This window comes from Gymnodraco acuticeps, unplaced genomic scaffold (assembly GCF_902827175.1).
Source record: "Gymnodraco acuticeps unplaced genomic scaffold, fGymAcu1.1, whole genome shotgun sequence".
Taxonomy (NCBI): Eukaryota; Metazoa; Chordata; class Actinopteri; order Perciformes; family Bathydraconidae; genus Gymnodraco; species Gymnodraco acuticeps.
The window spans coordinates 227,155-239,724 of NW_022992237.1; the positions used below are offsets into that span (position 1 = coordinate 227,155).

The 12,570-nt window shown below is 38.2% G+C and overlaps 2 protein-coding genes across 2 annotated transcripts; both read left to right on the top strand.

Moving 5' to 3' along the window:
• The first annotated feature begins 1,090 nt into the window (after window positions 1–1,090).
• Window positions 1,091–8,621, top strand: LOC117539922 (complement C1q subcomponent subunit C-like). Its single transcript, XM_034206276.1, has 7 exons — window positions 1,091–1,305; window positions 1,974–2,089; window positions 3,979–4,041; window positions 4,969–5,122; window positions 5,214–5,354; window positions 6,924–7,050; window positions 8,358–8,621. The coding sequence occupies exons 2-7, from the start codon at window positions 1,984–1,986 to the stop codon at window positions 8,490–8,492; spliced, it is 726 nt and encodes a 241-aa protein (XP_034062167.1). The 5' UTR covers window positions 1,091–1,305; window positions 1,974–1,983; the 3' UTR covers window positions 8,493–8,621.
• Window positions 8,622–9,800: 1,179 nt separating this feature from the next.
• LOC117539923 (complement C1q and tumor necrosis factor-related protein 9A-like) lies at window positions 9,801–12,452 on the top strand. The gene is made up of 5 exons (XM_034206277.1): window positions 9,801–9,915; window positions 10,453–10,609; window positions 10,962–11,193; window positions 11,386–11,503; window positions 12,130–12,452. Exons 1-5 carry the CDS (start codon window positions 9,913–9,915, stop codon window positions 12,340–12,342), a joined length of 723 nt encoding a protein of 240 aa, XP_034062168.1. The 5' UTR covers window positions 9,801–9,912; the 3' UTR covers window positions 12,343–12,452.
• Window positions 12,453–12,570: the final 118 nt, after the last annotated feature.

Consider the following 12,570-nt stretch of genomic DNA (forward strand, 5'->3'; position numbering starts at 1 on the left):
ACTTCTGATACCTAAAGTACATTTAGATGACAATACTTCTATACTTCTACTTAAGTAACATTTTGAATCCAGGACTTTCACTTGTAGTGGAGTATTTTCAGAAAAAAACATTTCTACTTTTACTTAAGCAAAGGATCTACACAGAACAAAAATATAAACGCAACACTTTTGTTTTTGCTCCCATTTTTCATGAGATGAACTCAAAGATCTAAAACATTTTCTATAAACACAAAATAACCATTTCTCTCAAATATTGTTCACAAATCTGAAAGAATCTGTGATAGTGAGCACTTCTCCTTTGCCGAGATAATCCATCCCACCTCACAGGTGTGGCATATCAAGATGCTGATTAGACAGCATGATTATTGCACAGGTGAGCCTTAGGCTGGCCACAATAAAAGGCCACTCTGAAACGTGCAGTTTTGCTTTATTGGGAGGGTCTGGGGGGGTCCGAAAACCAGTCAGTATCTGGTGTGAGGGGTAGGGGTAGGGGTAGGGTTAGGGTTAGGTTAATGTTGTGAATCGAGTGGCCTGTGTTCGTCATCCATAACATACGCCTGCCCATACCATAACCCCACCACCACCATGGGCCACTCGATTCACAACATTACCCTAACCCTAACCCTACCCCTACCCCTACCCCTACCCCCTCACACCAGATACTGACTGGTTTTCGGACCCCCCCAGACCCCCCCCAATAAAGCAAAACTGCACGTTTCAGAGTGGCCTTTTATTGTGGCCAGCCTAAGGCACACCTGTGCAATAATCATGCTGTCTAATCAGCATCTTGATATGCACACCTGTGAGGTGGGATGGATTATCTCGGCAAAGGAGAAGTGCTCACTATCACAGATTTTTTCAGATTTGTGAACAATATTTGAGAGAAATGGTTATTTTGTGTATATAGAAAATGTTTTAGATCTTTGAGTTCATCTCATGAAAAATGGGAGCAAAAACAAAAGTGTTGCGTTTATATTTTTGTTCAGTGTAAGTACTTATTCCACCTCTGGTTGTGCAGGATATACTATAGCTGATAAGTAGTTAAATACAAAGAAGAAACACAAAATAAATGTAAGGACTGATTCCCTCGTGTTGTGGCAAGCAGAGAAAATCTGTGTCTCTAAAACTCTCAATAACTTCCCACAATTGCAGAACTGAATGCTAAGGTCTCTGAATAAATGATTCTCGACCTAAAGCTGCTGAATCGTGTTTTCTGTCGGCTTCCTCCTCAGGCTGCGGCTTCACTTCAGTTTTCTAGAAACTACCCGAGGTGCTTTTGATTCTTCTATCTATCTGTTCTCTACGGTGAGTTTTAACTTTTATATTTGCAATGTTTATGTGTTGATTACTTGCTTGAAGTCAATTACATGTATTATGGAAAGTGAATCTGGGAATCATTATGATTGTGTACTTTTGGGTAACTAACTGGGTTAGGGTTAAGGATGGAACTTTTATTTTCATCATAATCTGAACAATTAAGCGAATTATTAAATCAGAATCAGAAACAGGTTTAGTACCAGGTCGGTTTACACGTACGAGGAATTTGACTTGATGTCATAACATATATAAAAAATAACATAAAAGAATATTCGCAATAATTGAAAATATAGTAAAATATGGCAGTATTTCAATAGAAATAGAATAAAAAGGAATAAAATATGGAATTAAATGTGGCAGTAATATAAACGTTATAAAGCGTCATTAGTTGAGATTTAACACGCCTTGATCATTGATGTTCCTTTTTTCTTCTGTCCTTTATTAATGCAAAAATATTTAAGATATATCTATGTACGAAAATAAAAAAATCTGCTGATAATTAACTGAAATAAGGTCGACTTTCCCGTCCTGTTTGTCTCCTAACGTCTATTCCTTTATTCCTTTCATCCCATTCCCTAGCTCACCTCCCAATTTCCCATCATATTCAGTTTTATCATCTCCTCTCATGTCTCCTTGGTGCCTTGTCTCCTTGTCAGGTTCCTCATCATGCTCCATCGTTCGTTTATCGTGATCGGTGCCTTGCTGTCATTCGCCATTTCCTCGCTGGTGGCCAAAGAGTGCTGCCCGGCTGCATCGATGCCTGGGATGCCAGGTATGAGCATGAATGTTTGTTTATGTACAGTATATTGAGCAAAGACTGTATTCAAGAAGTCTCCTTGGAAGTCACTGATTGGTTTGAGGACTACAGTATATTTTTTATTTTTTATCGACACAATTCTCTTACAAACCATCAAGGCTCATTATAACAGTCAACAATTTAAATTGGTGTTGATACAGTGCAAAAATACAAACAACATACAGCAAACTAAAACTAAAACCGAATACAAAATGTATGTTTTTGCTTTACGAAAGTGTGCGAGTCCTATTCAAGCAACATACATAAGTCCAATAATGACAAAAGTTTCTGGGCGTTATTGTCCGTCACGTATTTGAGCGATTTCGCAAAAACTTTGAATGAATTCTTCCATCCGTTGATATGAGGTTTAGCTCTCAAATATTTACATTAATGAATAGAGTGTTTACTCAACAAAATCAAGTTGTTTAATAGAAAGTCCACGTTTTTATCCTTCATAAGTACTGTGGCTTTAATCAACATCACATTTATAGGGTGTACCAATATATCTTTAGATTTGAGCCAGCTCGGAAAAATGAGCCAACATTCTTGTACCGGTTCACACTGGAAGAAAATATGTTCTACAGTCTCAATATCTCTCTTGCAGAATCCACATTATTTGTTGACTACAGTTTTAACGGCTGGAATTTGACCTTTTGGTCGTCGCCATCTTGCTTTATTGCAATTTACGCAACCACATTTAAAGGGCACCAAAATATTATGTTTCCTGAACTGAAAACTCACTGTGAAGAGAGAGATTCCATGTGGACAACATTGAGTTGAAACCTGTCAATCACAAGGCACCACGATATATAGGTGTACCCCGTTTTATAAAAGCTAACCCTAACCCTAACCCTAATCTGCTTTAACATTACATTTGGCATTTTGGCAATGGCCATCTTCGTTTATTGCAACCAACGCAACCCCATTTAAAGGGGACCAACATATTATTTTTCATGAACTGAAAACTCATTGTGAAGAAAAAGAATGAATGTGCACAACATTGAGATGCAACCTGTCATTCACAAGGTTCAACAATCTGTTGGTATACCCCAATTTATAACCCTAAACCCTAATCCTAACCCTAATGTTCTTTATCATTCAATTTGGCATATTGGCAATGGCCATCTTGTTGTTTTGCAACTAAATGTGACAAGAGGGTGGACCTAAGTCTGAACAAGACCTTTTTAGATGACCAAAGAGTTACAATAACCTTGGATGAACTCAAAACACTTAAAAGGGTTGAGACGTACACATCAACTGATAATTACAGGGTAGCCCCACCATAAAGTATTCGTGCTTTATCATCTATTTTACTCTAAATTAGACCATCATTTAATATATGAACATCATGCTGTGTTGAAACTAGAGATGAGACCATGGACTCATACGAAAAATGTTTACGGAGGCGATAAATTAAGTGAGTAGGAGGGTCATTTTCTCACAAACTTCTATACAATCTTGATAACTTATGCATTAAGTGAAGATGGCAACATGGTGGCTCATTTAGAAACGTCCTCTCATATTACGACAATAGTTGACATATCAGCTCATTGTAGATCTTTAAAGGTTAGTTTAAAAGTTTTACGGTGGTTTCCAGAGACAACTATTCACCAAAATTGTCCACAGTCTTGTATCTTTCCCTTTTTTTATTTCTCCAGTTTTCTCCAATGTTTTATGATCACAATTCATCTCATAGTTGATGGCTTGGTTCCAATAACACTTATTATTGTTTTGAAAAGCCATGCAGATAATTAAAAGGAAATTAACTTCTGAAACCAGAGTCGTTAAAAAAGTTGGCGGTCACTGTTGAGGTATGTTGGTTAAGATTGTTTTATGTTATTATTTGCTCTGTCTTCCATCCTCAGGTATTCCTGGGCTGCCGGGCAGAGACGGTCGTGACGGACAGAAAGGACTGAAAGGAGTCTCAGGTAATTCAAATAAAAAACATTTATCCATCTTAATTTGACAAGCTGGGACAATGCTGACTTGTTTAGCTCGAACTATTTTTCATACATATGATCGATAGACAGATAGATAGATAGACAGAGAGACAGACAGACAGACAGACAGACAGACAGACAGAGACAGAGAGACAGACGGACAGACAGACAGACAGACGGACAGACGGACAGACGGACGGACGGACGGACGGACGGACGGACGGACGGACGGACGGACGGACGGACGGACGGACAGACAGAAACAATATACAATATTCTGGATAATTAAAATCAAAAGTCAAAAGTACAACAGGATCCAAAATACTACAGGTCATTAATAAGAAATGAGAAACTAAAACTGTGTAGCAGGCCAGAGGTGAGCTGTTGAAAAGTGTTATTGCAGAAGACAGGAATGTTTTCCTCTACCTCTCTTTGTACATACATACACATATATACATTTTTAATTAGATTATGCATTCCTGGGTTGGCGACGCAAGTGTTGTGTTTCTGTGGTTGTTTACAATGTTCAGCCCATTGTCAAAGTCAAAGTCTTTATAGTCAATCTTTCAGTTTGTGTGTACAGACAGAGAGATCGAAATACCGTTTCCCACAATCCCAAATACAAAAATACAAATACATATAAAAATATGTATACAAATATGTAAATACCCATATATCGTGTGGCGCAGTGGGTAGAGCGTAGGTGTTCGGATCAAGGGGTCACAGGTTCAAACCAAACGTTGTGTCCCTGAGACACTTCACCCCAAATTGCTCCTGTGGGGATTGCCCACAGTATTGAGTATGTAAGTCGCTTTGGATAAAAGCGTCTAACAAGTGACATGTAATGAAATACAGACACAATCAACAGACACATTCATACATATGCACACATTAAGATATTGATGGTGTTTACAGGAGCTGCGTTGCACGGTGCTCTCAAGCCTCAGAAGGGAGAAAAGGGGGATCCGGGGCAGATTGGGTTTGCTGGGAAACGAGGACAGAGCGGAGAACCTGGAGAACCCGGAGTCCCCGGGCACGGTGGACCTCCAGGAGAACTCGGAGAACCAGGGTGAGTAATCAGGGCAAGGCACAAAGAAGAAAGAGAAATGGAGTTTAGTTTTTTCTTAATTAACTTTACATTGAATTAAAATAACGTTCAGGGCTGTTGGGGTCCAGCAGCAGGCGGCCTTCAGTGTTGCTCGAGGAACCAATACACACCCGGAGCAAGCCAGCGTGATCCGGTTCACCAACGTCATCACCAACATCAACGACGACTACAACACAGAGACCGGACGCTTCAGGTGGGAAGAATTCCTGTTTGCGTACAATGTCCGACGCAGTGCAAGATTTAGTTTCGATCATTAAACTTTTTCTGAAGTGTTTTTACATAAGGTAAGGTAAGGTGCGTTTATTTATATAGTACATTTTCAGACACAGAGGCAATTCAAAGTGCTTTACATCAGCATTAACACTTAACAAGAAGACAACAGAAAGGAACACAATACATAAACATATTGGAATAACAGATTCATAAAAACCATGCATAAAAGAGATACAGAATAGTTTAAAAACAACATTGTAAATACGGTAGGTGCTAAAACAAGTTAAAAGACTTCTGGATAGGCCGCTGAAAAAAGTAATGTTTTTAGCCTCGACTTAAAAGAACTCAGCGTGGGAGAAGACCTCAGGTTCTCTGGAAGTTTGTTCCATTTGTGGGGAGCATAACAACTAAAAGCAGCTTTGGTGTGTTTGGTTCTGAGTCGGGGTGTAATTAGTAAGCCCGCCCCCGATGATCTCAGAGCTCTGAGTGGCTCGTAACAGCCTTTTGGTAACATAAATCAGTTTTATCTCTACTTTTAATTTATTTGTTATGTTTTATTGTTCGGTTTTGTTTTTTTATTAACATTTCCAGTACGATGCATGTTTTTATTTGATTGTATTTACTTGTTTAAAATGAAACTTGTCTTTAGGTTGACTTACAAAATCTGTCCAGGGACTACAGATGAAAACTATCCTCTTGCTCATTTAAAGAAATGTTGATTAATTTGCACTGTCCCTGTTAAATAAATCAATACGACAAATGCAATTGAGTAACCCTAACCCTCACCCAAACGATAACCATCAATGTCTGAATCAAATGCAATTGAGTAACCCTAACCCTCACCCAAACGATAACCATCAATGTCTGAATCAAATGCAATTGAGTAACCCTAACCCTCACCCAAACGATAACCCTCAATGTCTGAATCAAATGCAATTGAGTAACCCTAACCCTCACCCAAACGATAACCCTCAATGTCTGAATCAAATGCAATTGCAATCCCTCTGAGCATTGTTAGGACTTTTTATACAAAAGTAAACAAATATCAACTTCATGGTGGCACTACAGAAGGAGTCAGGAGTAAATAGGATTCATCGTATAGGGAACATTTCTGTGAAAGATTCTTGACATTTAATTACTGTTGACATTCAGTCTAGACCAAAAAATAAATGTTGGTCCAAACGTTGCTGTTGGTACGCATTTCCAAGCTGCGAAACCAGATTAAAAAAACAACCAGTCTTTAGTGAGTTAATCAAGTTTGTGTGTTTGAGGTGTCAGGAATTTACTACAGCTGTTTTGGGAAAATCCCAGTCAGGAACCGAATTCTGATTAATCTAAGACCCTTTTGTCTTGGTTCAAAATGTAATGGGTGCTTCCTTGGACTAAGCTTCTCCCTTTTAACAAGTTTCATGAAATTGGACTCGTAGTCTTCCAGTAATCCTACCTACAAACAAACAAACCTACCCCAATCCTCATTGGAGTGCAAGCCATTTTTCAAGCTTGCAGGGTTAAAATGTTCCATAAGTTTAATCAAGTTTGTGTGTTTTAGGTGTCGGGTGTCAGGGACGTACTACTTTGTGTATCACGCCTCCTTGGATGACAAACTGTGTGTGCTGATGAAGCGCGACCAAGTTCTGCTGGCATCGTTCTGTGATCATCGCCGCACGAGGAGACAGGTATAAAACAATATATATATAATATAATATATTACAGATTTATACAACGTTTTGAGGTTTTCAAAGAGTTCCCACCTACTGTTAAAACGACATACAAGTTGCTCACAGGGCATCTTAGACTCAGAGAATAAGGGATGAACATTTAATAGAGTTTGTTAAGCAAAGGAAAAAAATTACTTGTTTTCTTGTTTCAGATTTTGGGTCAACCAATCACACCCTATTCAAAAAATGGTTATAAGTAGCAGCAATGTTGACCTCATAAGATAAGATAAGATGAGAGCAACAGTTCGTCAACATCTTGTTAAAGTACAGAACATTAGTGAATGTAATTAGTGGCGGTACGTTCATTTTTTTGGTGTCAAGCTCTGCAAAAATATGTATCCTGTGATTCTAAATACAGAGATGGCAAAAGTACACACATCCTTTCCTTGAGTAGAAGTACAGATACTCGTGTTTAAAAATACTCTGGTGAAAGTAGAAGTACTGACTAAACTTCTTTACTCAAGTCAAAGTAAAGAGGCTTTGAAATATACTTCAGTAAAAAGTACCCATAACTAGCAGCTGTTTTAAAGAGTACCTGACCTCCCTTTATATTAATAGAACAATAATGTCATTGTTAGCTAATGAATGTTTCCATGCTGAACAACGGCAACATGACAACGTTTCCATTGGTCCCTCTTCTTTAGAGAAGACCAGGAAATGATGGATACACGGATCGTGTTCAAATCAATAGGCAATGACTCTAAAGAATAATGATCACGCACCAAACACACATTCAGACTAAAGGAACCAGCTGTTTGGAAAATGAGAGAAGTAGAAAGTACAAGTATTTGAGTTCAACATGTAAGAAGTAGAAAGTACAGGTATTTGAGTTCAACATGTAAGAAGTAGAAAGTACAGGTATTTGAGTTCAACATGTAAGAAGTAGAAAGTACAGGTATTTGTGTTCAACATGTAAGAAGTAGAAAGTACAGGTATTTGAGTTCAACATGTAAGAAGTAGAAAGTACAGGTATTTGAGTTCAACATGTAAGAAGTAGAAAGTACAGGTATTAGTGTTCAACATGTAAGAAGTAGAAAGTACAGGTATTTGAGTTCAACATGTAAGAAGTAGAAAGTACAGGTATTTGTGTTCAACATGTAAGAAGTAGAAAGTACAGGTATTTGTGTTCAACATGTAAGAACTAGAAAGTAAAAAGTCATCAGAAAAATAAGTAGTGGAGTAAAGTACTGATACCAGAAAAAGTAGTATTTGTAATCCCCACCTCTGTCTAAATACATTAAAGTACTTCCTGATTTGCCCTTCAGGTGACGGCGGGCAGCTTGGCGGTCTACCTGTCGAGGGATCAGGAGGTTTGGCTGGAGACTAAAGACTACAGAGGGATGACAGGAAAACAGCAAGGATACAGCATCTTCTCCGGCTTCCTGCTGCACTCCTACTGACCTGCAGGACGGACATACAAACAGCCCTTTTCCTCATTATTAACTGATTTAAACTCCAAGGCTGAAACGTGATGCATTTTCAAGTCTAATGTCTATCCTATTTGAAATAAAAGAACATATTTGACATTTGCCCGCTTCCTTTTCTTTAATCTATAGTCCCGATGTCGTTCAAAACAATGTATCAGATTGTCAATCGAAACTTGCGCAAAAATAAAACATAACATTTACAAAATGCAAGAAAATTAAAGAGGATCTGAGAATGAAGAATTGGTATATTTGACAGGATGTCACTATAATACATTTACTGTAGATCAGCTCTTTGTTGATGGGCACGTTGACAACATTTCATATTTTGTGGAACAGATACTGACATGTAGATTCGGGTAAAGAGCCTTAAAAAACACTGCCAGGAAAACAGAGATAGAAACAGGAAGTTCAGATTAAAAATCAGAACAAAATGTTAATATGAGAACATGTTTTTTTAATCAGAAAGATTCAACAATGCTGCATCATCACTTCTTCATCATGGGAGATTTTCCTGACTTCTTGTGTCAGTGTTTCACTTCCTCTGATGGATGATTTGCTTGTCAGACTAATTAAATATGTGTAATTACAGGTTAACAGGAACAGAAAGTGAAGTTTAACCAAAAATACAGCAAAATAACAATAAATGTGAACAAGTACAAGTTTCTAAATTTGTATGAAACCTCTTATTTCTAATCTACATTTCAGCGCTAAATACATGTCACTGCATTCCAAATTAGTTGGAAAATCAATTACATATTGAATCTTCCTCAATGATGTTACTCTTAAGTTGAATGTAATGCATTAGAAAAGGTAAACTATAATTTATAGTGTGATATGAACTCCACCTTAACCAGCTACAATATACACATATATCTTAAAGCATGAACACAACTAGTGGAATAACAATAATGTAACCCTTTAACTTGCCATTAGGTAGCCTATATTTACACTGTGCTATATCGTACCATTTGTTTATTACCCCAGATGCACCAATAAGCATTTAACCTATTTAGATGGTCAAAGTTGAGCAAAACTGAACGATTTTATGTTTTCTTTATGTTTTTTAATGCATATTTTACAACATATTTCTTGTGTGAAATATCCTAATCTTCAAAGTATTACACACTTCAGAAACATTTGTGTCAGTGTAAAGTATATTACCTAAAAAACTGTGGAGTATGAAATACGCAAATACCTGAAACTTACATACATATGAACTTTTTGTCATTTTATTACTAGAAGTATAGCATCCTAAAAAAATATAAATTCCAACAGAGCATGCGCCATTGAACTGTTTCACTTCCTGTTTATTTCTCCGGACTGAAGCTGAAACATCTCCGCTCTCCGTCAGCGTATCACTCCACCACAAGACGAGGGACTGCTTTATCTACAAATGGTGAGACTTTTGCGTTCTATAAAATAAAATAAAAACATTTGCATGTAGACAAAAAGCGAGAAAATCACTTATTCAGACAGCAGCATTGGTGATAGAGAAGTGGACAGTTTTACGTCATGGTATTTTGAACAAAGTATTATTTGTTTTGTTGTAGAAGCAGATTTAGAACCGTTGTCTATGTCTTATCTAGTATTAATCTAATTTGTACCATATGAAGAAATCTATTTTCTTTAGCAATTAATTTATTTTAAAATTACATGTATGATATCTTGTAGGCACTTCAGATACCCAAATGTAATTGCACGACCACAAAAATATGTAATTATGAAATACCAGGTTTTGACCCCAAATAACAACTTGAGGTCACTTATTTCACAACGTGTGGGTTTGTAGGCTCTTCAGATACCCAAATCTAATGTCAAAACCACTGAAAAAATATTTTCATTACACGTTCCCATATTTTCGGTAGTCCTGCTAAGTAGCAAAAACAAGTGTGTGTGTGTGTGTGTGTGTGTGTGTGTGTGTGTGTGTGTTCAGGCCCCCCGGTGGCTGAGCTGCGGCACTGCAGTGTTTCTGCTCCTGCTCCACATCTCTCTGGTCGTCTCACAGTCCTGCTCCAATGGGATCCCGGGGATACCGGGCAGCCATGGGCCCAACGGCATGGACGGGCCAATGGGAGAAAAGGGAGACGCTGGTGAGCTGAGACAGAGACTTCAGAAACATTTGATGTTAATTATTGTTTTTCTTCTGGAGATCTGACTCTATACGTTTACTGAAATGTTTTCTTACATTTTACTGAGCTGGTACATTTTCACTCATTGTTTTAAAATTTGACAAATAAACTTTATATTTAAGTTGCAATTTGGGAGAGATTTAAACACATGACTTATCAGTATATTAAAGTTTTCTGGAAAAAATTAAGAATAGTTTTCAATATCTTTTTTTCACATTTTTATTGCTAAATGTTTCTTAAAAAAACCATAAGTATTTTGACTGAATAAAGCCTTGAAATTCGAAACTTGACCGACGTTTCTCTGGAGGATCAGGTGAGGCAGGACAGGCTATCAGGGGCCAGAAGGGGTTCCTGGGTCTCGGGGGCCCCCCAGGACGCCCCGGCCTGAAGGGGGACGCGGGTCTTTCTGGACATTCCGGAAACCCAGGCCGACACGGGGAGAAAGGAAGACCCTTCAACCCTTCCAACCAGCAGATATCTTTCTTCTCCTACAAACGGGTGATATCTCAAACTCCAGAACTCGACAATAACATCGACTTCAACCGGTCAGTGCTGCTAACGTTTACATTCAGGGAAATAAATGTTATGTAATGTAATTATAGTGAAACAAGTTTATGAGGCAGACTGTGATTAATAGTTTTTTATTCGCTTAAAGGCCACCTTTTTAACTAAAGTAAGGATACAAAGAGTGGTCAAATCCTTAATAGGAAAATGTAACAGCTAAACTCTTCCCACAGCCAGATTTTGCCTGAGCTGGATGAGCAGTTTCGTGGAGAGGAATTGAACAACGGGACGTTCACATGCGCCATCAAAGGAATCTATTTCTTCAGTTATCACTTCTCAGCAAAGAGCAGAGTGAGTTCTTTTAATTTGCTTCATTTTGTCCTCAAGAGCCGCGAAAGTGTTTGAAAAACATTTTAAAGTTGTAGTACTTTTTCGTTTTCATACTTCTTCAATACTGCTTTTTATACTTTCAATCCATTATATTATGGTTGCCAATATTTTAGGTTTAGGTCCTACCGTGGCTCTATTTCTGCAATGTTTTGAATACTTGGTCCAACTCTATCCTATTATAATCGGTTAAAATCGATATGAGGTCCTGACATCCTTGAAAAATCTGTGTCATCTTAAGGAGCACTCTTTATCCACCCATTGTTGCACACTTTAAAGGTCTCCTATAATGCAAAATGCACTTTATGATGTATTTTATACATAGATATGTGTCCTGGTGTGTCAGGGAACTCACAGTGTCAGAAAATAAAACCCTCCGTACACAAATCTCTAAAAACGGGGCTACCACGGAGCTGATCCAGATTTGCGTCCGATATGACGTAATATCTGAAATGTGGGCTGGCTTGAAACCCACGGCCCTATCAGGAACGCTGCTATCAGAAACAATGCACCCAATTTAACTTAGGAAAATGTATATGAGAAGGCTTTGTTTTGAGTACTTCTTCCACCACTTGTATGATCACTTGTAGGTGTGTGTGAAAATGATGAAGAACAGTGAGGATCACATGACGCTGTGCGACACGTCCGAGGGTTTCCTGGTGACCTCCGGCTCTGCGGTGCTGGACCTGGAGGTCGGAGACACCGTGTCTCTGCAGGCGACCAGGTACAACAGCTTGGTGACGAAGATGGACAGCACCAGCCACACCTTCACCGGATTCCTGATCTCCCCCACCGGCATCTGAGCCACAACATTTATAAAATATCAAACTTCTAATAGAGGACATTTACAGCTATTACATGAAATGTGTGCAAAGATCAGCAGAATTAATAAAGGTACTGTTGTTTTAAATAATATTTTTGTGTGTGTGTTTTAGCACTTAACTACAAATGATGTGTGTTGTTGTTGTAATACCCATTGGATCTTCCTTTCTAATAGCTAAAGGTAAAATCCTCCATCATTTCCTACATTC

Excerpts from the sequence above, each read along its gene's own strand:
- LOC117539923 (XM_034206277.1), top strand. Across the intron at positions 10,610-10,961 it reads GGGAGAAAAGGGAGACGCTG|GTGAGGCAGGACAGGCTATC; the intron begins GTGAGCTGAGAC and ends CTGGAGGATCAG. Across the intron at positions 11,504-12,129 it reads ACTTCTCAGCAAAGAGCAGA|GTGTGTGTGAAAATGATGAA; the intron begins GTGAGTTCTTTT and ends GATCACTTGTAG.
- LOC117539922 (XM_034206276.1), top strand. The coding sequence starts at position 1,984 with ATGCTCCATCGTTCGTTTATCGTGATCGGTGCCTTGCTGTCATTCGCC. Across the intron at positions 5,123-5,213 it reads GGAGAACTCGGAGAACCAGG|GGCTGTTGGGGTCCAGCAGC; the intron begins GTGAGTAATCAG and ends AATAACGTTCAG. Across the intron at positions 7,051-8,357 it reads ATCGCCGCACGAGGAGACAG|GTGACGGCGGGCAGCTTGGC; the intron begins GTATAAAACAAT and ends TTTGCCCTTCAG.